Source organism: Argiope bruennichi, chromosome 5 (assembly GCF_947563725.1).
Source record: "Argiope bruennichi chromosome 5, qqArgBrue1.1, whole genome shotgun sequence".
NCBI lineage: Eukaryota > Metazoa > Arthropoda > Arachnida > Araneae > Araneidae > Argiope > Argiope bruennichi.
Window position 1 is genome coordinate 24,275,053 of NC_079155.1, and position 23,845 is coordinate 24,298,897.

At 30.2% G+C, this 23,845-nt stretch overlaps 2 protein-coding genes across 4 annotated transcripts in view; one reads left to right on the top strand and one right to left on the bottom strand.

Moving 5' to 3' along the window:
* The window catches only part of LOC129969661 (protein arginine N-methyltransferase 3-like), a 42,374-nt gene extending 37,827 nt beyond the window's left edge, over positions 1 to 4,547 (top strand). For all 3 annotated transcript variants that reach the window (XM_056084317.1, XM_056084315.1, XM_056084316.1), the window contains exons 8-11: positions 396 to 535; positions 2,432 to 2,569; positions 2,677 to 2,764; positions 4,406 to 4,547. In XM_056084317.1, the coding sequence (XP_055940292.1) occupies positions 396 to 535; positions 2,432 to 2,569; positions 2,677 to 2,764; positions 4,406 to 4,515 (476 nt within the window). In that variant the 3' untranslated portion in view covers positions 4,516 to 4,547. The remainder of the gene's footprint in view (positions 1 to 395; positions 536 to 2,431; positions 2,570 to 2,676; positions 2,765 to 4,405) is intronic.
* A 4,961-nt stretch (positions 4,548 to 9,508) lies between these two features.
* The window catches only part of LOC129969609 (ras-related and estrogen-regulated growth inhibitor-like protein), a 100,949-nt gene continuing 86,612 nt past the window's right edge, over positions 9,509 to 23,845 (bottom strand). The window contains exons 3-4 of the mRNA XM_056084254.1: positions 17,179 to 17,255; positions 9,509 to 10,777 (exon numbers count right to left, since the gene is read on the bottom strand). Coding sequence (XP_055940229.1) covers positions 10,340 to 10,777; positions 17,179 to 17,255 — 515 coding nt within the window. The 3' untranslated portion in view covers positions 9,509 to 10,339. The remainder of the gene's footprint in view (positions 10,778 to 17,178; positions 17,256 to 23,845) is intronic.

Here is a 23,845-nt window from a genome sequence, read left to right on the forward strand (position 1 = left end):
CAGTTTAATCTTTTTTTTCAATTACTTATTTTAAGCATTTTCAAGAAAGCATTAAATTTTGTTTTTGAGAAGAAAATTTCAAAATGAATGCAAATTATCGATTCTTGGAATAAATATGCCTAATATTTGATACGATAAAAATATATGCACCATAATTTCAAAATAATTACAATATGTATGTCAAAGTGTTTTCTACACAAATAAATATCAAAAATTCTATATTAAGATTTTCAAAATACTATTTAAGACATATCAAATTTCTCTAGAGAAATTTTAATTACAATGTGTGATTAGAATTACGAATAATATACTTTTTTATAATCCTGTTAATTTGCATCTACATTGATTCTACATAACTTATTATTAATTTAAGTTTTTTTTTTTCTCTCTCTTAGAAAAGTATAAGGAATATGTTGATTTCTGGGATGATGTTTATGGGTTCAAGATGACTGCCATGAAAAAAGATGTTATCAAAGAGGCCAATGTAGAAGCTGTAAAACCAGAGACTGCTTGTTGTCAACCTATCACAATCAAGGTCTGAAATTTCACCATGAATTTTTAGGGATATTTAGTTTTTGAAATTTTCTTTTTACAAATGTTCTGTTTTCAATTAATTTGAATGTTTCTGATGTATTTAAAATCAATAGTTTTCCCGTGTTATTTTTATAATAAATTAATTATCTTGATAATGAAAACTATTTTCTTTTTTACCTACTTTCCTCTCTGTCTCCTCCCCGTCCATTCTTTTGAAATCTAGTTGTTATTCTATAGAATTTTAATTTTTTCACCACAATTTTTTGATAGTATTTAAAATGATTAGAAAGATTCTAGCATAAAATAATGTATTGAAAGATTAACAATGAATACTATAAGATGATCATTTTTTTTTTTTCTATTTTTAATTAAAGCATCTGTGAATAATATAAAGCTTCAATGGATATATCATGCAGTTTGCAATGTTATAGTATATTAATATATCTTATTTAGAAAATTATCAATAAAAACATTATAGAGATTTCTATTTCATCATTTCCTTAAAATTTTGGCTCTAATGGGAACTTTCATCAAACTTAAAATTTTTTATTACATTTTAAGTTTCTTATAACATTGTAGAAGCCTGTTTACTACCTCGAGCTAATAATACGACAAATATCATTACAAATTAATGTTGTCTTTTGGCATACATGAGCATGGAGAAAATAAAGCATTCCACTCATGTGAGTTTTAGCTATCAAATTGATGTCCATATCTTATTTCGGGTTTTAGAATTCAACTCTGCATCTGTTAGTGGAAACCTCAATCACTGGCACTTGAAAACACAATTTGTGTATTCATTACCAGAATATTCTCATTTCTTCATGATTTAGACATGCAGAAGATATTCGTGGAGAAAAATCTGATTAATATTAATATAATGTATCAAAAAAAATGTGAAATCCTTTAAGAGTGGCATTAAATTTCAAATAGTGTTTCTTTGACAAGAATTTTGACATATTATGACAACACAAAACTTTTTTGGTTGGTCTATGATTGCTATCTTTCATTGCCTTTGAATGCTATGCTAAAATTGGTTTAAATTTATATAATTTCTGAGTGTCAAAATATCATTGACATGAATGTTGTATTTTCTAATTATTCTGTCCAGTGCAATTAAATCAGTAAATTGAATAAAATAATCCAAAAATTCTTTTTATAATGATTATTTTTTAATTAAAATGTTATCTGAGATTCTTTATAGTAGTGACTCTCATTCCTTTTTTACACCTAAAAGTAAGTGCATATTATATTTGATGGTGTTGATGAAGCACAAGCAAAATTTAATTTCTTTTTCTGTGTGTATGCTCACAAGCGACTTCCCATTTCCACACTGCTGGATCAGCTGTTAATTAAAAAAGTGTAGAATCTATAAGATTTGTCGTGCAGAACCTCGTAGTAGGTCAAATAATGATTTAAACTTGGCTTATGACTTGAATCATTAATGAATTGATTTAATATAAGTACATATGACTAAACTTGATATATATGATGATATATATATATATATATATATTTGATTTAATATAAGTCAAAGTCCTGTTACATATAAGGTATCACAGAATAGTAAAGTTCTGCCTGTTGTTCACTGATAAAAGAATTGTACTGAATCCCTCTTAGAAGGTTTAATGCTTTTGTTTTTGGTTCAGTTTTTTTAACAGTGTGCCTAATTTTAGGCCAACTATTTTTTACCTTATTACAAATGATTTCATAAATTACAAAATATTGTTCATTGATTAAATATATAATAACATAATTTCACAACATTTGATTTAATCATTTGTTGTTGATGAAAATTGTTTTTAAAAATTGCATTAATATTTGTAATGTCAAATGCATTGATATTGTATGAAGTTTTTTTTTTCACACAAATTGTAAAATTATGTTACTATTGCAGGAATTAGATTTAACTTCTTGCCAAGTATCTGACACAGAGTTTTCATCCACGTTTGATCTTGTTATGTTTCGTAGCTGTGCAGTAACTGCTTTAATAGGCTATTTTGATTGTTACTTTGACAAGGATTTATCACATAAAGTATGTATTACAGATTTTTCTTATGAAAAAACATTTTTCTATTTGTAAAAAATATATATATATGACATTCTTATTTGTTATTTTATTATTATTATAATTTTTTTCAGGTTGTTCTTTCAACATCTCCACAATCTGCCTCAACACACTGGAAACAAACTATGTTTCTGTTAGAAAAACCAGTTCAAGTTACTGAAGGTACTTGCATTGATTAATTTGTTTAGACAGTGGTAAAATTAAGAATATCATTATTTTATTAATTTTTAACTTTTTTATATAATGTAAAGTTATCTTTATTGCATTCATTAAATATCCATTGGTATTAAATGCTTTTTTTCCCCTTTAAATCTGTCAGCACACACAGGGGGTCTTTTTCACCTGATCATTTCTCTTTTGTTTAAAAATTCTAGGAATTTATAAAAATGTGCTCCTGTTACTTCTTTATGGGAGAGCTAGAAATGACTATGACAGTGAGAAGCGTAGATGTGAAGGTCTTTTTGGATCTTCCTACTGATAAACAAAATGATGATAGCTCAGATTCATGATATGTTCAAGAAATTTTAGAAAGTGATCATGATGCAGAATTGCAACAAAATGCAGATTCTAAATACTTTAGAATATCTGATTGTCCTCATGAAAAAAGTAGCAAATCCTTATATAAAGTGCATTATTTTATTATATGAATAAATTGTCTTGAAATTTATAGCAATTTATTTTATTCTGAATGAGGAATGATAAAAGTATTTGTTGACTAAGTATATAAAAATTCCTATTCCTATTTTCAAAGTTGTATGTTTAAGCTTCTTTTTTCCAAAATATTTCAAGTACAAACATCATCAGTACAGTAATACATCAAGTAAAATATAGATTATCTTGTTCTTCCAGTATTTTTGTATAGAAAGAAAACTACATACATTAAAAATAATAATTTTTATTGGAATAGAATACCAAAAAGGTATGAAAAAAAGGGACTAAGTTCAGTTTTTGTTTTTCTAATAAAAATCACATTTGCATTAAATAAGAACATATTTATATGGAAAAAAAAACAGTTATGTATTCTGACCATATTTTATTTTTATATAAATAGACAATTAGATAAGGAGTAAGTGCCTGACAATTTGTGGTCAAAATGACTCTCTGTGTGTGCTAATGTTAGAAAAATTAGTGCATGTGCTGAAGGGATAAGAAAAAGGGAGAATTTTTGCATTGTGGTTTAAAATATTTTTTAAATATTATTTAAGGCATGTTTTTTCTTAAAAGTTTACAATTTTGTGTATAAAATAATTTTTATAATATTTGTGTTTATATCTATCTTTGATTTTATTATACTATTTTATAAATTTTTATTAACTTGGATAAATTAGTTAGTAAATTTAATCAATAATGTACAGAACTTTAAATGCTAGAATTGTATTGTAAAATTTCAAAATAAAAAGTGTAGCTTATATCTTATCTGTTTAAATTTTTTGAAGAATTGCAAGATTTCTGTGCTTTTATTGATTAAATCTTTTGTACTGCAGTAAAATCTCATGAATTAAAAATTACTCTGTTGCAATTATTGTGGATTAAAATCTGAATATATTTAACTGATGAAGAGAGTTCAGAAATATAACCAATTTTTAGCTTTGAATGTAAACTAAACAAATATATTTGAATTATAGATGACATTTTGGTATATTGATACAACTTTCAAGTGATTAAAGAGAAAAATGTGCCATCGATTAATTCAAATTAACTAAGTTCCATTTCATTCATTTAAATTATAACTATGGAAAAATTTCTTGATTCTTCATATTTTATATTGCAATAAATAGTTGATAATTTTTGTTCCTTTTCTAGGTGAAATTGTCAATTGCAGACTGTCTTGCAGAAAAAATAGGAGAGATCCAAGAAGTTTGATTGTAAAAATAACTTTTGGAAAATATCACAATCAATATTATTTGTCATAACCACAATAAAAGTGTGTACATTTTATTATTCATTGTGGAACTGATGTTTCTTTTGTCTATGTAATGTTTTTGTTTTTTATCTCAAAATTATTTGTTTTGTAACTTACATTTTTTGCTATAAATGACTTAAAATAAAAATAGCATTTTTATGTGATTTATACTTTTAAGTAAATCACAACTAGATTTGATTGAGTTATTAATGTTTCAGATATATATTTCTGCTCATTATTAATATTTCAGTTATTCAAATATGCATATTTTATGACATTAATAAAAAAATATCACCATGCTGTCTATGAAATTAACTGATTAATAAAATTGATTCAGGCAGGGTGGAATATAATAGATTCTCTATTCTGAAACCAAGTAAAATGTGCATTTAAATGCAATGTGTTCAAACTATTTATTATAATTATTTCAGTTTGTAGAATTTATTAACATTAGAGGGGTGACTTTTTCCCTTGCTCCCCCCCTACTCCTTATCTTTATAAACTTACATCAGAGAGAGTATGTTTTTTTTTTCTTTCCAAATTGTTTTAATAATTATATTATGTTATAAAATAATTACTGATCAGTTAGCTCATTCATAACTTATTTTTATGTTTTAATGTGTTATAACTTTTTTTCCCCTATAGGGTTGTAATTGGAAATTTCATTTATATATGTATTATAACTTTATTTATTGCAGCAGTATTCTTTCATTTTAGCAGAATATGCCAATTAAGTATTTACTTTTATATATACCCAGAATGTGCAAATATATATACTCCTTTTTAATTCACTTATATAAGATATCATGGATATTATCTGTAGTAACTTATTCTAAGTAGCTGCAGCACTTCCTACATTAATTCAACGTTTTATTTATTTTATTCCATAACATTTATTGACTTTTTCTTTTCTCAACTTTCTGATAGTTCAGGATCCTGAATCTTTGTGCATTAAATCATTTATTAATCTCATTGTATTGCCATAAGTAAAATTGAAAAACTTTTTGTCATTTCTTGAAACATTTATGCACATGGAAATTAAAATCGGTCTAACCATCACTACAAATTTTTGTTTTCTTCCTTTGCCTATCATGTTTCTCTTAGTTTATTTGAGTTTGTTCATTTTAATTTTTGTATCTGATTTCATATGTATTGCACAGAAACCCTTCCTTTTATTTGTTCTTTAGTCATTTTTGGGGACAATTTGTGCCACTGTGCATGATAGTTAAATTTAAATTCTGGTTAACATTTTAGATATAAATATGCCTTTGATTTCATCAAATTTTCAGACATTAAAGCTGTGTTATCTTAATTTTCTTTTACATATTCTGTTATGGAGACTAGTCCCAAGACATCAAAGGGCTATTAAAAATATGGTATATGGTATTTTAATTTGAATATTTTATGACATTAATATTAAACTGAATTTTTCCTTCCTTTCAACAGTGGGAAATATTCATATAATTAAATATTTGATGAATCTTCGAATGCAATTTGAATTTCAGGGCAAAAATGTAATCTGTTGTTGAAGATAAAGGGAAAACATTGTCCAGATTTTAAAATGACATGAAAATATATTTCTACACAAATATTTTTGGAAGTTATCATAGAAAAGACTTAAAATTCAGCTTCATTTTTAATTATTTTAAATTCCCTCTGAAGTGCACATTCCTGTCTCCAAAGTCTGTTTGTGACAAATTTTGTTACTCTAGGTTTAAAAGTCTGTTCTGTAAAGTGCCAATAGAAAGAAATGCGCATTCATATATTATTAGTAGTTTAAATTTATTTTGTGCATCAATTATTCTACAAAGCATAAGAATTTTGGAAGTATTTCCTTATTTTTTATAAAATTGAAAACGTTTTGCAGGCACTTGTGAATTTTTCTTACCAATGTATTTGCTTTGATATAATTTTTTTTAAAAATTTATGTAGATTCTGGAAACGTGAGATGCTGCTCATTTAATTCTGTTAAAATGAGGGGGGGGGATCCAACATCGTAATAAAAATTAAAACAAAGAATTACTTTCTTGTTTACTGAGAGAAAATGATACAATCTTCAAATAATTCAATCTAAACAAATCTGCACACACTTCAAAGATTTTTAAGACTATTTAACGAACTATTCTATCTTTGAAATCTATAACTCATATATGTTATGATGTAGGCAGATTGGATATCTTTAACCCAAAATTATATTTTTTTTGCTAATTTTGATCAAAAAGAAGTCTTGACTAACTGCACATCAGCAAGCATGTGACCACAATAACTCAAAATTATATCAGGGAAATAAATAAAATGTAGTTTATGTATTTTTTATTATAAATGTTTATCAAATTTTGGACCAGATTTTTCTAAGACTGAATTATTTGTTGTATTATATATGAATGCTATATATAACCAACTGGTAATAGTCAATGAATAGATTGTCTATGTGATCATTAAGACTTGTAAGCACAATAAGCAAAGTAAATAAATTTTGATATGTGGATTTGATAACAAAAATTATAAATACTGAAACATGTATACACGATCCTCTTTGCTATACCATGAAGTTAAATACAAAACGTTGCATATTGAAAACCCAGATAGTGGAGAGATTTATCCTGCTTTTGGCTTGGAAAGATCCTCAGAATTACTTTTTATAGCACTCTTGTGTTTTTAGATGATATGCTATCATCACATATTATATTAAACGAACATTTCATATCATTTAATATAGTAAAATTGGGAAATTTTGTTTTAAGAAAGTGTGTTTTCCCTGACTAACACTTCTTAATTATGTTTCAGATTTTAAAATAAGTGCATTTTAAAAATAACTATACTAAAAATCATGCAGCATATTCATTTTTAAAAGAATCATTTTAATAATGTATATATTTGAAATTTATAGTCTTGAATTTAAAAAGTTAAGCTGAAATATGTGGGAGAGAGGAAATTTTCATGTGGATCAGGAAGAAATTATTGCCAATTTTTTTATGGAGTCCATGCATTTTTTGTGGGAATCAAATTGATCATACAAATAATTATGTATATTTTAATGAATTTTATTGATATTTTTTAAAAAATATATACAAACATAAATCACCTTGGCTACATGAAAGTATAGAACAAAATCATATCGAATATTTCGTACAAAATCATATTAAATATATATTTTTACAAAATTTAATTCTCATTTTTTTTTTACAAAAATTTTGTCTCTGTATTAAAAAAAAAATTGTAACTATGTTTAATTAACCCTTCTAGGGGCACAATTATTTTTTTTTTCTTCATGAGAACAATGTCAATGAATGCATGAATTTATAAAAATTACAACTGGAACTTCAACAGTTGCTTTCATTAGATATTAAAGAATGCATCCCTTCCAATATATTGTATTGAAACGAGGATTTTGAAAGGAAGTCATCACCATAAAATTATTAAATTGTTTCAAAATCTTTAAATCTAGTTATAAATATGCATAGCAAATATTGCTGCAATAAAATTTTTAATTGACAGAATGCACTACAGAGGTAGTATAAAACTATAGGTGATAAAATAGTAACATTTATTTATAGGAAAATAATTGAAAGAGTGAAAACATGTGAAATGAATAACTAATAAAATGGATTCCAATGAAAATTTAACAATATATATTTTTTTAATTCTAGAAAACTAATTCACTTTACAACAATTGCATTTGACAGCTTACTGACATTTATGAATTTTTTCAAATTGCTTATTTGATTAAACAGTCTATCAGTTGCCATTGACTCTGTATCATTTCTTCTAAGTTTCAAGAATAACTAGTTCATCAATCCTTTACTATCTTGTTAAATATCTGGTTGCAAATTTCATAAATTAATGTCAATACACCGTCATTAATTTATAAATTATTACTTTGATTTTTTAAGAATAAATGCCAATTTCTTAATTTTTTTCATGGCTTTTTGTTTGTTAGTGAGAAAATACTTTAAAAGCATAAATGTCAGGCATGAAATCTTAAGTGGATTTTGGTAAGGTTTAAGAACAGTGTCCCGTTTCTCACCAAGCATGATAAAATAGTGTCATTTTGGATGGCTACAGTTATTATTATTATTATTGAAATGAAGAAGTTGGGATTTTTAGCAGAAAAGGTCATCCCCTAATGCCAGAGAGTCGGGATTAATAAATATCAAAAAACTTCAGTGAATAAAGAACAATTTGAAGAAAGCACTTATGAAAAATAGCTTCTTGGATCAGAATTTTAAGACGAAATTTCTTCGTGATTAGAAGTGAGCTTGTTCCAAAGGTATGTTCTTTGAGTTGAATACTTCAAGCAGTGCTCGAGAATATGTTTAAAGTCTTTTTCTTGGTTACAGGAGAGAGAGTCAGGATTGATAAAGCCTAAATTAATTCAGTAGAATGGTTGGTGATCATCAGAATAATTAAAAGAATGGCTATAAGAAATGGGAATAAACGCCTTTTAAGGTTGTAATAAAAATTGTCAGTCGCTACATTTGGCAAGTGATCGCCGAAAAACAAAAATTCAACTATGGCGACAGGTCATTATTCTTAAATCGAAGTTAAGCCTGGGTTTCTTATTAACTCTGCAGTACAATATTGACGAATTTAGTCCACATTCTCCTCATTTTGGCTGCTTTTAAGTCCTCGAGACATATTATGGCAGCAAAAAGTACTAACAATTCCTTAAAAAATGGAATTTTAAACTAATTGATCAAAACAATCGAATATATACTTTATCTCATAACTGCGCAATTTGTTATCATTCAGTCTTAATTTCATTACCATATATAATTGTTATGTTAGTATGTATGATGATATGTTGTATGTCATAGAGAGAACTACATTTGTACATAACACCACAACATATTCACCAAATATATCAGAATTTTTAACTAATTTATATGATTTAAATAATTCTAGAAGAGTATAAAAAAAAGTTAATCTTTTGAACTATTATTCAGAATGCCATATTTTTTAACTTCAGGCATTTTTCGAGAAGTAAAATTATTACACAAATAATTCTTGTTTCATATAGATTGTATGAAATAATTTCAGATAGCAAGAAAGTTATCAATTTATTACTATTTATAATAATGTTGTTATTTATAAAATAATATTAGTTAAATTGCTTTTAATACATATACCTTGATCCTTCAATCTCGGGTAATTTTTTTTTTCTTCTTCTTTTTAGTATTTCTGTTAAAACTTTTAATTTATGCTACGGTTATCTATTTACATGCAACGCTTACGAATAAATTCAAATACTTATTCATAAGCGTTCTTACAAAGGAGAAGCAGATTGGCGTTTATATACAATGGTACAGAATAGTTGCCCTATAATTGAAGCATGATTTCCATATCGGCTGAAACAAGACGTTAATTTGTATATTCATAACTTAATATAAATTTACAATTTCGATATTTTTCTATAAAATTATTTTTGGTAATAACATTGATTAATAATTTTTTTTTATTAAAAGAAATCCTCCAATAAAGCAAGAAACTTATACATAATTTTCAACGTCGAAATATTCTACTCTAGAAATGTAAAAATGTCACATGATTTTGCATCCCTTCCAGTTCAGGGCCAAGTACGTTAAGCCTTCAGACCGCCCCTGAAATTAACCTACTAATGCTCCCAAGCTTTTGAACTTGCTGGCACTCAAGGTGGCCTCTTTTGTAAGGCTCGTGCACGTGCATAATGAATGATGTGTCGGCTTCCAAGTTCAAGCATTTTATTTTTTGATTAACTTTCCAGTTTGTATCGCCAGTTCAAGGATGAGTCATTTGGAAATGTGAAGAAGCTCTTTGACAAGATGCAGACGACTGAATGATTTATGCAGTAGTTGCTATATGGATAATGAAGGTCTTTTCTTTCTGTCCGCCTTATCGCCTCGACCGAACACCATGCCGATCATTTTGGATAATGCCGGCCCAGTTTTCCTTCGTACTGGCAGTGTCCTGAGCTGCTGGGCAGCTCTGGCCTCGCGCATGAGGGACTGGAATGCTAGACTCACACCTACATAATTTTCGGCTGCTGACACTTCGTAAAACTGGCATCGGAACTGGAGGGATGTCTCGTGACCGTCATCCACAGCCACCTGTCGTCCTCTTTCGAGGTCTCTTTTGTTCCCAAGGAGTATGGCTGGGGCACGACGAGCGCCTTTGCTGTGGCTGACCATCTCTAAAAGTTTCCTGGCGACCTCAAATGTGGATCTGTCGCAGACGCTGTAAACGACGACATAAGCGTCTGCCCAGTCAATGTGGTCTTGAAGACAGCATTGGTCCTATAGGAGAAGAAAATATTGAGAATGCATTAATTAAATTTTTCTCTCTGTAATCACATAAACAGTAATAAGAAATTTAATGTTTTCAAATCACACATTTTGATATGAAAAAAAAAGTGTTTGTCTCCCAAATTATATAATTGCTCTTACACCATCGCGAGTGGTCTCCTTAAAATTTTCTGGCGTACTCTCTAATAAATTTGTCATGCTAAAGAACCCTTTACATCGCATTGGCGTACAATAGTTACAAAATACTAACATTTGGCATGAATTTACCATTTTTACTGATCCGAGATGAATTTTTTTGGCGATTAATCCTTCGCATGTGGTTAATAGTATCCGAAAATCGAATTTGCGTTTTAGACGTGTTTTCTCAAACGATTGAAACCGAAAATTGATACAAAACTGCACTTGAAGTCATAAAATTCCGTATTAAATTTGATATATTTAAGTCATTGCGTTTTTCAAATATCGCGTTTACATGTGTCTGAAAGTATAGATCTGCAGATAGTCAACCTGTATTTGAATTTGGCTCAAAACTTGTCTGGTTTCTACACTCCAGATGTTAAATCTGTATACCGAATTTCATTTATCTAGCTCTATTCGTTTTGTGTTTATCGTATTAACTTATATTCAAACATACGGACTTCCTCTGAACAGATATTATTTAAAATTTGATAGAAATCTACAGAACAGAACGCCGTCTCATACCCCCGTATCCGTGACCATTCTGGTCACTGAACGGTTTGGTAGGCATGTTACGGGAATTTTATTTAATTAACAAAATATTTACAGTAGGAAAACGAAACAAAAATAACTATTTACAAAATTTACAATTATATAAAAAATTATATTATGATGAGACCGTTTACATAATTTTTCAACTTAGAATTATAATTTGTAGTAATTAACTTAGAAATATAATGCATATTGAGAGATAAAATTTGTAAAAATATACATATAATCTGTGTTCACATTTTTTATGTTATAGTAGATCAAGATGCAGTTAAAAAAATCAGATGGAAAATGATTTGAGAAATGGAAATGTAGACAATCTCTGTTTGATTGAAATGTGTGACAGGAGACTGCAGTGCTTGTTTTTCCCCTTAGTCTTTTTTGGTATGAGACTTGATGTTGAGTGCTATGGAGGCGAGAAAAGGTCTCCTACAAAATGTGTTGTAAAGGTCGCATACCAAATTTCAACCGTCTAGCTGAAAGCGTTTCGGAGTCGTCTTTGCTACTAACAAACAGACGGACATTTTCCAAAAATGTGTTTTTCGATCCCAAAGAAGTATGAAAAGTGAAGATTCTTCATAATCTCGAGTTCGAATTTTTTCAATGATTACTATACTTTATCTATACTACGTATATGAGAAAGTGAAAGTGCTAAATTCAATAAAAATGTCTTTAATTTCTAAGATTCATTTTATACTGAATTTAACAACCCCCCCCCGGGCATCTCATCTTCGAAATGAGGATGAGATGCTTCCGACATGTTGGTTGGATCTCGCCACCCTGGAGGGTACACTAATAGGTGCGGGATCTGACTCCTCCCATCGATGACGTGACGTACTTCCTTCGAGGAGGGTTGTACCGTGGCCGGTGACAGCCCTTAGGACTCAATTACAGTTCCCGCAAATGTTGCTGTTGCGGCGGTCCGGTCATTCAGTTTTTATGGTTTAAATCCGTGTGCCTTCGTGGCGGATCGGAGAGTTAGATGGTTGACTTATACTAAATTTTAAAAAAAAAACTGTCATGGAATTTTTATTAAATTCTATTGCTTAATGACTATTTTAATAAAAAGCAGACTAGTTATCACAATTTTTGTACCTTCCCCAAGGCCGATAAGTCTCTGGGCAAAGAACTGGTACATAGAAGGCTTTTTTCTCTCCCCCCCCCCCTGTTGCACTCAATACTTTCCTAGTATGCTGCCCCTCCTACTTATACTTAGGCACGGGAATCGGCACACAAACACACAACTAGGCGATTCAAATTTGGGCCAAAATTTTGTTTATCATTGATCAAAGTCCTCTGAATAGTGGAATGTCTTACTCTATCATTTACGTACTATAGAAAGAGTATAGTAATCATCAGAAAATTCGGAGATTTTGACGAATTTACACATTTTAGACTTCCCTGAATTCGAAAAACACGTTTTTGGAAAATGTCCGTCTGACTGTCTGCTACAAATATAACGCAAAAACGGTTTGAGCTAGACGGTTGAAATGTGGTATGAATCGTTGAATAAAATTTGAACATTTCTACCAAATTTTGAATAAAATCTGTTCAGAGGAAGTCCTGTTCGAATATCAGTTAACAAGATAATTAGAAAACGAAGTGAGCTAGATGGATAAAATTCGGAACACAAATTTAATATTTATAGTGTCGACACCTGTCAAATTTTGAGCCAAATACAACCACAGGTTGACTATCTATCTGTTTGTGCTTTTAAAAACGTAAAAGCGATCATTCAAAAACGTAATGATTTAATTAAGTTTGATGTGGATTTTTGTGACTACAAGTGCACTTTTGTGTCAAATTTTTGTTTCAATCGATGGAGAAAAACATGTCAACAAACACAAGTTAGATATTTGGATATTGTTAACGTATGCCGGCGATAAATTTTCAAATAACTCGTCAAGGATGCCACGATAAATTTAGTTAAAAATGCTAAATTCACGCGAAAGGTTAATATTGCGAGTTCGCAAATCGTACAGACTAAGTCTATGGCAAAGGATACCGACGTGCTCTGATTGGTTTAAGCCTTGGCATCTTTTTGGCAATGTTTTTTACTCATAGTAGTGTAGTTTTCGCTTATTTGGATCAAACCTTGCAAAACTGTGCCAAACTGTTTCCGATCTTTGTTAATATTCTTGAATCCATTCCTAAAATATGTGTTACAGAAATGCAAGAAATAAGTATTCAAAAGAAATGTATGAACTATTTATATATTTATAAATATTAATATTCAGTTAATAACAAATATCAAGATTAATAATTAGATTGTTAATAATTATATGAATCTAAATATCTTAACAAATATAGCACATTTGCAGATAGACATCTTATGGTAATAATTTGAATACGAAATGAATAAATAAATATCTCCTTGTGTTATTTTATTTTGCATGAATATTCAATTAGAATTATAATGATTTCTATTCCGTTTAATGCCATCTAAATATCTTAATAAATATAGTATATTTGCATATAAATATTTTATGGTAATGATTTTAACGTGAAAATTTAAAAAAAAATTGGCCGATCATTTCTCGTAAAATAAAAGCTTAATTTTCAAGTCCTATTTTATTAATACTTCACAGAAAAATTGCTGCCTGCGCTAATTCTTTATTTACAAGATCTGAAATACGAAAAATAGCTCTATTCTCTCAATTATTTTATAATTGTATTTCTCTGGAAGATTTCATTTCTCCATTTTGAAAAATGGCAGGCAAAAAAGTACGCAGGAACTAAACAATGCAACAGGGTTGCAGCAGCTACAGCATATAAAGTCTGTGCAAAAGAAATCGACCAATCAGAGTACGTCGGTATCCTTTGCCATAGAGTTAGTCTGTACAATTTGCGAAATCGCGTTAATATTGTACGCCTTGTAAGGCGATCTTTGGCAAGTCAAGTTTATTAGAGAATATACGAGAAAGTTTAGGAGAGACCACTCCGACTGGTTCGTGTTTAAAACTAAATAATCTTTATTTATAAGTATATCTTTTAACATCCATGTATAAGGTATTAGAATTTTAAGGGCACGATAAAATATAAATTTCTCGGCTCATTCATTTTAAAATTAATTTTTCTAATCTGAAATCTAAAAGATCAAGTTAACTGGGTAATCGAATGTCTTCGGTCTAAAATATTTTTTTTTAAATGTGGAAGTCAGGGGTGATATGGCGGTACAGTCAAAGTGGCATCAATGAATGGAATTGAAAATATCAAATGGTCTAAAATGCATTTTCTTCCGATAATAGTCCCTGAAGTTTCGAGGCATCAAAATTGAGAAATATTGAAACAACCATGTTCAAACTGTGTATCCATACATCAATGATCAGCCTACTTGAGTAATTTTTTTAGAAGGCAATCAAGAAAGCTTGATTGTAATACACATAAACAGAAGGATTTTTGACCAGGTACATATAGATGGCATTTTTATATGGAAGTTTGTTAACATTCAAAAGAAAAATATTCTCTCTCTTTTGAGAGATAATTAATTATCCGTGATATCAGAACTTTCTCGAAATTCTGAGGTGTTTGTTCTAAAAGTTAATGTTGTGGAGAAGGAATGAACTGTAAAAATGGCAAACTGTTTACACCTGCAAACTATAGGTCATGATCAAGACAACCAGGAAAAGTGAAACAATTTCCTTGTTTACGCAAGTAGAGTCTCAGAGCAGGGAGTGTGCTATTATTATTATTTTGTTTCATTTGTTATTTTTTTACTTCTGGCATTTCTATTTCAGAATTGTCAATTTGAGTTACAGTTATTTATTTAAAGAATTAAAAAAAAATTATTATTTTTGAATCTGCACTTGAACTGACAAATTGCTTTTTGATGATCTCAATGAGTTACAAGGGATTTATTATTAAATTTAGAAGAAAAAAAATAAAAACGATAGGACACAAAACTCTTAAATGCGATAATCTTTACTGATAATAAAGATGTGCATGTGTTAAAACTCACGGGTAGATCATTTGAACTATAGTTACCAAATTTGGCACAAACACACTATAGAGAGTGTAAATGTCCATTTCAGGAAGAATTTTTTAAAAATTTTAATTAAATAAAATCAAAGTGAATTTTGGATTTTTTTTCCGGAACAATTTTCCAAAATATTATTGCACACAAAGTTATTTTATACTAGTATTCCAAAATTTAGAAAATTAATATTTTAATGATATCAGTTCAATAATCGTTCAAATTTTTCCTGAATTTGACATGTTTTTAAACTATTCATTGCTTAATTTCAAACATCGAATTACATTGTTTTCTTGAAGTTCAAAACGTTTTTATTAGCTCATTAAATATTTAATTGCGGGTCTTTCTTCCATTGTTGAAAGACCGGAGAAAAATAAAGAGGAAAGATTCAGTTTAATATCTGTTCAGTTTACAAGACTCATAAAATGTAAAATTACAAAATCTTGAAATTTAGAAGATAGAGAACCAGACATATACGCTTTTGATAGCTCTGTCATTGAACTGGTTTTCATTAGAGCAATTAATGTACACGATAAACAGAATTTAACTAAGGTAATTAAAATAACACTGCTTTAATGTCTGACAGTTTGGCGAAATCATGGACATAAAGCTATATCTACACGATTTATTTGAATTAAAATATAACCAGTATCAGAGGTGAACTAGCTGGTCGTCACTAGTGTCTCTAGGGCAAATAATCAATAATAATTTCATATTTTATTTTAGTGAGCAAATGCTTTACTTTGTAAATTATTTATACTAATATGTAAAAGCATATGTGTGTGAATAAGTGTTTACGATGTTGAGACAAATCTGTCGTAATTACAGTCATGAATTTGGTGTTCATGTAGTCATAATAATGTCTCAATGTATCTTAAAGCCTGAATTTCAAAAATTAATGTTAAAATTCTTTTATTTAATGCAGCATTTTTTATTGATTTTTTTTATTGATTTATCTATAGTATCGTTTTTAACAGATGTAGAAAAAAAATTTACACTGTCAAAAGTAACAAATAATTATCGTTTGCATACTTGACATAATTTACTGAATTTTGAGATATTTTCAAAAATTAGTTACTTTTTCTGAAAAACTTTGAAGATTTTAAACTACAATTTCTTCTTCTTACATTCTAATTCCATTTTCTTTTTCTTTTTCTTTTTTTTAATTTTTTGAAACAATTATTCGAACATATCTCTTTATAACAAGAATGATCAAAATATCTTTGTATTCATTGAGTTTTAAATAAAAGATTGAATGTACCAGAAACACCTGTCTGGGACAAAAGTTTTACTTCATAGCTGATTTGGCTAAAAGCCATATCATGAAAAATATTTTTATTTTATTGAAACTACCATAGAATCGTTTGCAATAAACTTTTTTTACTTTATTCTCTCTCTTTTATTCAAATCGTCTTTATTTTCAGATATTTTTTGTACTTTTTATCGTCTGCAATTCACTAGATAATATAATTATCACGAAGATAAATGGTATTATTATTATTGCTTCGTCTCCATGGTGATATATGTTTATTGTAGCTTTGATTTCGCCGGGAAACGTCGGACAAGTTTTGTTGTTCATTTAACAAAAAAAAAAAAAAAAAAGCTTTTATCCAAGTGCGAATGAAAGAACGAAGACATTTTTTGTTTTTATTAAAATAATGAGAATGTGAATGAAATAAAGACGAGTGCTTACTTCACATTGTGATGTGTCCAGTATTTCAACTTGCGTCGTCACGTTGTCGAAGTTCACTGACTGTTTGTAGAGGAATTCTAAAAAGAGAATTAAACGTCATTATAGAATATTCATGGTTATAAATTCCATTACAAAATACATAAACTTTATACTTATTTGCAAGGTATATCTTGATTTTTTTCCATTAGAAAATTTACATTAAAAATAAATATACTTTTGATATTAAACATTGTTTTCATCAAATCATGGTAATATTTTAAATACTATTTTACCTAATTCATAAAAATCTGCAGAAAACCCAATTTTTGATAATTTTTTTCCTTAATTAGTCATGTTTATTTCCATTGATTCTAATGCGACTTAATATTGTTTATGACGTGTGATAAAACACGCATGTTAATATACTGTATATGTAGCAACTATATCTTTATATTATCTTTGTTTTCGTCAGTTTGTCCTTTTAAAATTGGCAACAACAATAGCTTGTTTTGGAATAAAAAAATACGTCGGCATGATATAGTTTCGCTTCATTTTGATTTGAAATATAATCTGCGTTAATCATTCCGGAAATATACTCCCTTGTAATAACCGATCTTTATGAGCTGTACATAACTGCGCCACATATAACAATGTATGATGAAAGCATGTAAATACTATGAGTCGGTAACTATAAGTAACATGCATTTTTTTAAAAAAATATTTATATGCTTACTCTTTACTCTTCGTATACAAGAGAGTATGCAATAAATAACAAAATGAAAACGGAAATGAAAGTTACTTCTTTTCATCATAACTGCCATTCATGTTGAAGTATTTTCCCCAGTTTCAGATCAGCTAGAAAATTCCGATCTCATAGTATACGCCTCATCCCATATGAGGTCACCGTCAAAGTCAAACTTCTGACCGCATAGGGACCTCTTCATGGGTCCAAACAGATTAAAATCTGAGGTTGTCATGGGTCCGCCCACCTACCATTCGTGCAAAACTGCAAAGAGCCGGTTGGGAAGTTTTGGAGCACCCACCATACAGACTGGACTTGATAACCTCAGATTTAATCAGTTTGGACCCATGGAACGGTTCCTTGGTGGCCAGAAATTTGACTTCGACGAAGATCTCACATAGTAGGTCGATGGCTTACTAAGAGACAGTGATTTTCAAGCCGATCTAATACTAGGAAAAATGCTTCAAAATAAATGATAATTATGTCGAAAAGTAGTTTCCGTTCCGTAAAGCCTTTTTTATTTTGTTATTTATTGTAATTTTTATTATTGTGTTCCAAATTATGTGAATTACATTTTGATACTCCTCTCATAATATAGATAATGTTTGCTAAAGCAAGTTGTGTTGAAAAACACATAAAATATTTATATATTTTTGTAATGTGTGATAAAAAAAACAATTTGGTAAAGTATTTATAAGAAAAGTTTGTAAATAACATTTAGATTTGCTATTATGTTATAATTATTAGAGGAGGAAATAAGAAATGGCGAAATCTCTAATTTGAAAATTCCTTTTTCGCTTCTTTGTTGAAAAATGAGAAGAATCAATCTAAAGTTCCTTTTTATCCCTCCCCTCCCCCCCCCCTCCTATCCCAGAAATTTGAAATTGTTAATAAATTCCTTTCTCTGATCTCATCACATTTGTGCTGAGAAAAAGTTAATAATTTTTCATTTAACCCTTTAAAGGGCCATTTTTTTAGTCATATTATGTTAAAATATTTTTAGGCTTGAAATTAGAATAAGAAAAGGAATTCATTAGATAAATTTAATTTAATTAATTAATTTATTTGGTTAATTAATAATTAAGTAACAAATCAAGACACATCATTTTGATTGAGATAAAGAACTGAAGCATCTAAATTTCTGTTTTTCTATAAAAATTTGTCAGAACGGCCGTAGAAAGGGTTAATCATTATATATCATTTATGCTTATTTAGTACACAGCATTTACATTTGTTGAAAAGATTATTTCAGTTTAGATATTTATATTTCAGTCAGGGGGTGTTCTAGATATTTCTAAAAATAAACAAGTGTTCTTGATTTCTGTTACAATTTGGAGCAATGAAGATGCTATAAATGTCCCGGGACCATAGCTGAATTCTCAAACAGGTAAAGTAAACAACAGCCTAGGGACTGAAAAATTTGAAGTTGTGAAAGTCAGTTGAAGTTTGATTTTTTTTTTTTTTCAGCGTGCATTTAATTGTGGACTTTTCTTTGATTATAAAGGCCCTGAAGTCATATTTAAATTAAAATAAAAAAAGTAATCTAAGTTTCTGAAAATTCTTCTTGTTTGCTTTCTCGCATACGTAATATAGAGAAATCAGAGTAAACGTCAAAAAATTCGACCTCGACATTTTGACGAATCTTTGTTTTAGATTTCCCAGAGTTCCAAAAGCACATTTTCTGAAAATGTCTATCTCTATGTGACAAAGATAACTCAAAAGCGTTTTGAGAAAGATGGGTGAAATTTGGTATATAGTCTTTACACCAAATTTGGCCGGCGTCCTGGCATAGGGGTAGCGCGTCTTCCCCGTGATCTGGGCGTCCCGGGTTCGAGTCCCGGTTTGGGCATGGTTGTTCTTCTGTTGTTCTATCTGTGAGATGTGTGAATGTGCCCTCCTGTAAAAAGGGATTGTGCAAGCGAATGAATGATGCGTGAGTGGCAAAGTCGTACTCTTGGCCCTAGTTGGGGCTGCTATAAAAAATAAGAGACGTTCCCCCTCAGGCTTAAATCGCTGTCTTCGTAACAGCGGGCTTGTCAGTGGCAAGTGCCATAAGAAACAAACAAACACCAAATTTGTATGTTTCTATTAAACCGATAACACGATTGGTACAAAACGAAGAGAGCTAGATGCATAAAATTCGACACACACATTTAACATCTATTGTATAGACGCCTATTAAAGTGAACGCCTTGCCTGGTATTGGCGTACAACAGTTAAGAATGAACGTTTGACGGAAATTTAGGATTTTTACTGAATCTATCGTGTTGTTCTTGGCGAGTATCTGGCGTTTAATCCCTGGTATGTGGTTAAAAATATCCAAACATAGAATTCGGGTTTCAGACGCGTTCTTCCCAGCCGAATGAAACAAAAATTTGATATAAAAATACTTTTAAAGTTACAAAATCACATACCAAATTTGATTTAGGGCATTGCGCTTTTGAGATATCGCGTTTACATGTTTCTGAAAGTATTGACCAACAGACGGTCAACCCCTTGTTAGTTTTGTTCAAAATTTGGTGGACGCCTATACTAAAGATGTTAAGACTGTGTACCAAACTTTATCTATCTAGTTCTCTTCGTTTTGCAGTTATAGTGCTAAATTATATTCGAACAGCCGGGCAGACAGATTTCTCCTAACTGATTTTACTCAACATTTCATAGAAGCGTACAAATTTGGTGCAAAGATTATATATCAAATTTCATGTTTTCAGCTCAAAGCGTTTTCGAGTTCTCTTTATCACACACAGACAGATGGACATTTTGCAAAAATGCGTTTTTCCAACTTAAGTAGGTCTAAGACATGTAGATTCGTTAACCCTTTCTAGGGTCGTGGAAGTATGCTTCCTACCAAATTTATCAATTTTTGTATGAAATTATGTAGGTTGGCATAAGTTCTGATAAATTTTTTTAGTAAGTCAGAAACTTAGATGCTTTAGTTCTTTATCTCTGACAAAATGATGTGTCATGATTTGTTACTTAATTATTCATTAACCAAATTAATTAATGAATCAAATTAAATTTATCTAATAAGCTAAACGAATCCCTTTTCTTATTCTAATTTCAAGCCTAAAAATATTTTAACATAATATGACTAGAAAAAAATGGCCCTTTAAAGGTTAATATCTCGAGTTCGGATTAGCAAGTCTTAATCCAACCATTCGAAGCACTGGCTTTAGGGGTAATCGTGGAGACAAAATGCAAGTATTTTTATATCACTTTTTTAAAGTCAAAAATGTTAAAGCGCCAGAAATATAATACTATGCTCCAAATGCCATTTATACTTATTAAGCTAACGATGACAACCTTGATGAGGAAAAAAATTCAGATTAAACCAGTTACTTTATTTATTCTTGTTACGGGAGCTATTCTAAATCTTCAACAACAACAAAAAGTATGATTGGATAAAAAGATGATTTGAAGTAACCTTAATATACGTAAAACTACTTAATAATTTAAAACTCATTTTATACCAGAAATTTCAAAGAAGAAAATATCTTTTAAAATGCGGCCATTTTTCTTTGTCTCGATTCAAACTTCACGAAAAAGACTTAATCAGACAGGAAAAAAAGAAACTGTAGAGAACCTTTCAGAACGCACAAATCAAAAAAGACACGACCTAGTTTGCAACACTCGCGAAATTCAATACGAATGAATATTCGTACGGTCATATTTTAGTTCTGGGCAGTTTATCATAAATTTTAAAAAGAAAGAATGCATTTCTATAAATTTTAAAGCGGAATGAGTATAAGGAGTCAAGAATTTTGTTCTGTTTCCGCCTCAGTAGAAACCAAAGGAGCGTCTTATAAATAATGGGCCGTCACCAGCGACCCTGTTATGGTTTTGTACAGATATGTGAGGCTGAAAAATCAGAAAACATGGATTGTCCCAAAACCGTCAGCGTAATACAAAACAACGCTATCAGATGAACTGATATCGATGTAAGTTCATAACATAAGACAGAAGTTCGTGAAAAAGTGAGTAATAGGGAAATTCAAGTGAGTTTACCCTGTACTAATACAATATAGCATGTACTGTGCATAATAAAGTACTTGTTGGTTGTAACGGCGGCCATAAAGCGCCAAGAAAAAATGTCGTCAATTGGCGACTTCAATCGTCAAACTATATAGCATGTGATTCGCACCTTTAAAATTTTTCATAATAAAAAATAATGCACTTGAGTAGATCTTTATAATTTGGCGAAATTTTTTCTTGACGTTTTTTGATCGCCTTTAAAACCGACAAGTTCTCATAATAATACAGTGAAGAAAACTGAATTTTGAAATGTCTTCCATCCGTAACAGGATTTAGAATTTGTTAGTTTGGTTTAGTTATATTAATGTCCCAGTTTGAAACAGCATCGACTATTTTCGAGAAAACCTCGCAATTTTGAATCGCGTTCTGGTGACGAGGAAGGGCACCTGAGTGGTCACGCCTTCACACTTTCAATAGGTTCAGATAAATTTAAAGGTGGGTTTACATTCAGCCATTTATAAAATTCCAGTAAATTGAAGCATGCGTACAAGGAAGATTGAGCATGCGCTGAAAGAGCGGACAATAGCAAGTGCTTGTCTCGACGGGACAAGTACTTGCTACTGTACAATTTCTGCCCGTGCGTTGATTGCAACTGGCTGAATGCAAACTGTACTTAACATGGATTAGATCCGATTGAATGGCAGTTCGGAATCAGGTTTCAAACCTGGTACCTTCCGACCTTGCAGCTGAGACCTCACCACACCAGCGACCAAATTTCATCCATCTAGCTGTTTGCGTTTTTGAATTGTTGTATGCACATGGAGATGGGTATATAGATTTTTCTCCCGGATTTGATCAAAACGCTGAGAGAAATCTGCAACTTTGGTGACCACATCCAAATTCCATGCCTGTAGATCGTCGAGTTATGTTCCAAAATGGACAGTACGTGTGCATAATAGACAGAGATAATTTAAATCCATAATAATATGACTTTCATATCTATCAAATTTCGTTACTTAAAAATGCTTTGGAGAATCTTGAGCATCAAGTAAGAGATTTGTGGCGGATTGTCATGAGCGAGGATAGAACCTGGGATCTTGTGGTTCGCAGCCCAGTAACATGACCACGATACAAAAGCAATTGCTCGGGTAGAGTTGCTGTTAACTGGCTCATAAGCTATTCACTACAGTACAATTTCTGCCAGTGAGTCAGAGGTGGGACGAACGATATGGCTGGTGAGTGGTGATGTATTAGCTGTTGAGTCTAATGTGCCTGTACCCATTTGAGTAGCGCCAAGTGAGTCTGACGACTTTGGTTTGCTGCGTAAAGTGAATCTGACGACTTTGATTTGATGTGGGTAGATAGTGCCACAACAGCTGTACGAAGGTTTAAGGTTCATCTCTGAGGTCACCAATGTGGCGGATTGGTGACCCGGACGTGATTTGAACACGCAACCTTCTGATTTAATTGAAATTAAACGTAGCCAACATTTTCAGTGAACCAATCTCTCGCCAAATGGGGCCAATTTTGGAATATATTGCCTATACTTGTTAGAGAGAAAAGGCCCAACATCACAATACAAGACGTGCGATATAAAATATGTGCTGTAAAGTTTATAAAGTGAATTTAGCGTCATATGAATTATTTTCATTGAATTTCAAATCCTAACGTAAAAAAGGAAAAGATAATAAGCAAAAAATCAGTGCGAGTGGCTTACCCGAACTTTTTCGAAAACTTCCTAATAAACATCTTACCCCCCTCCCCTCCCGCATAAATTTGTGAACTTGGTTAAGAGCAAGAATACCTTGGATGGCATTGGCGAATATTGATTACGAAATATAGATCTTTGGCGTGAATCTAACTTTTTTTTTCTAAATATATCGTGCGAATATATATTTTCAACTTTTTTTTTACCGACTGAAAGAAATAAAAATTTGGCAAAGAACAATAATTGTAGTTTCAATATCGAAA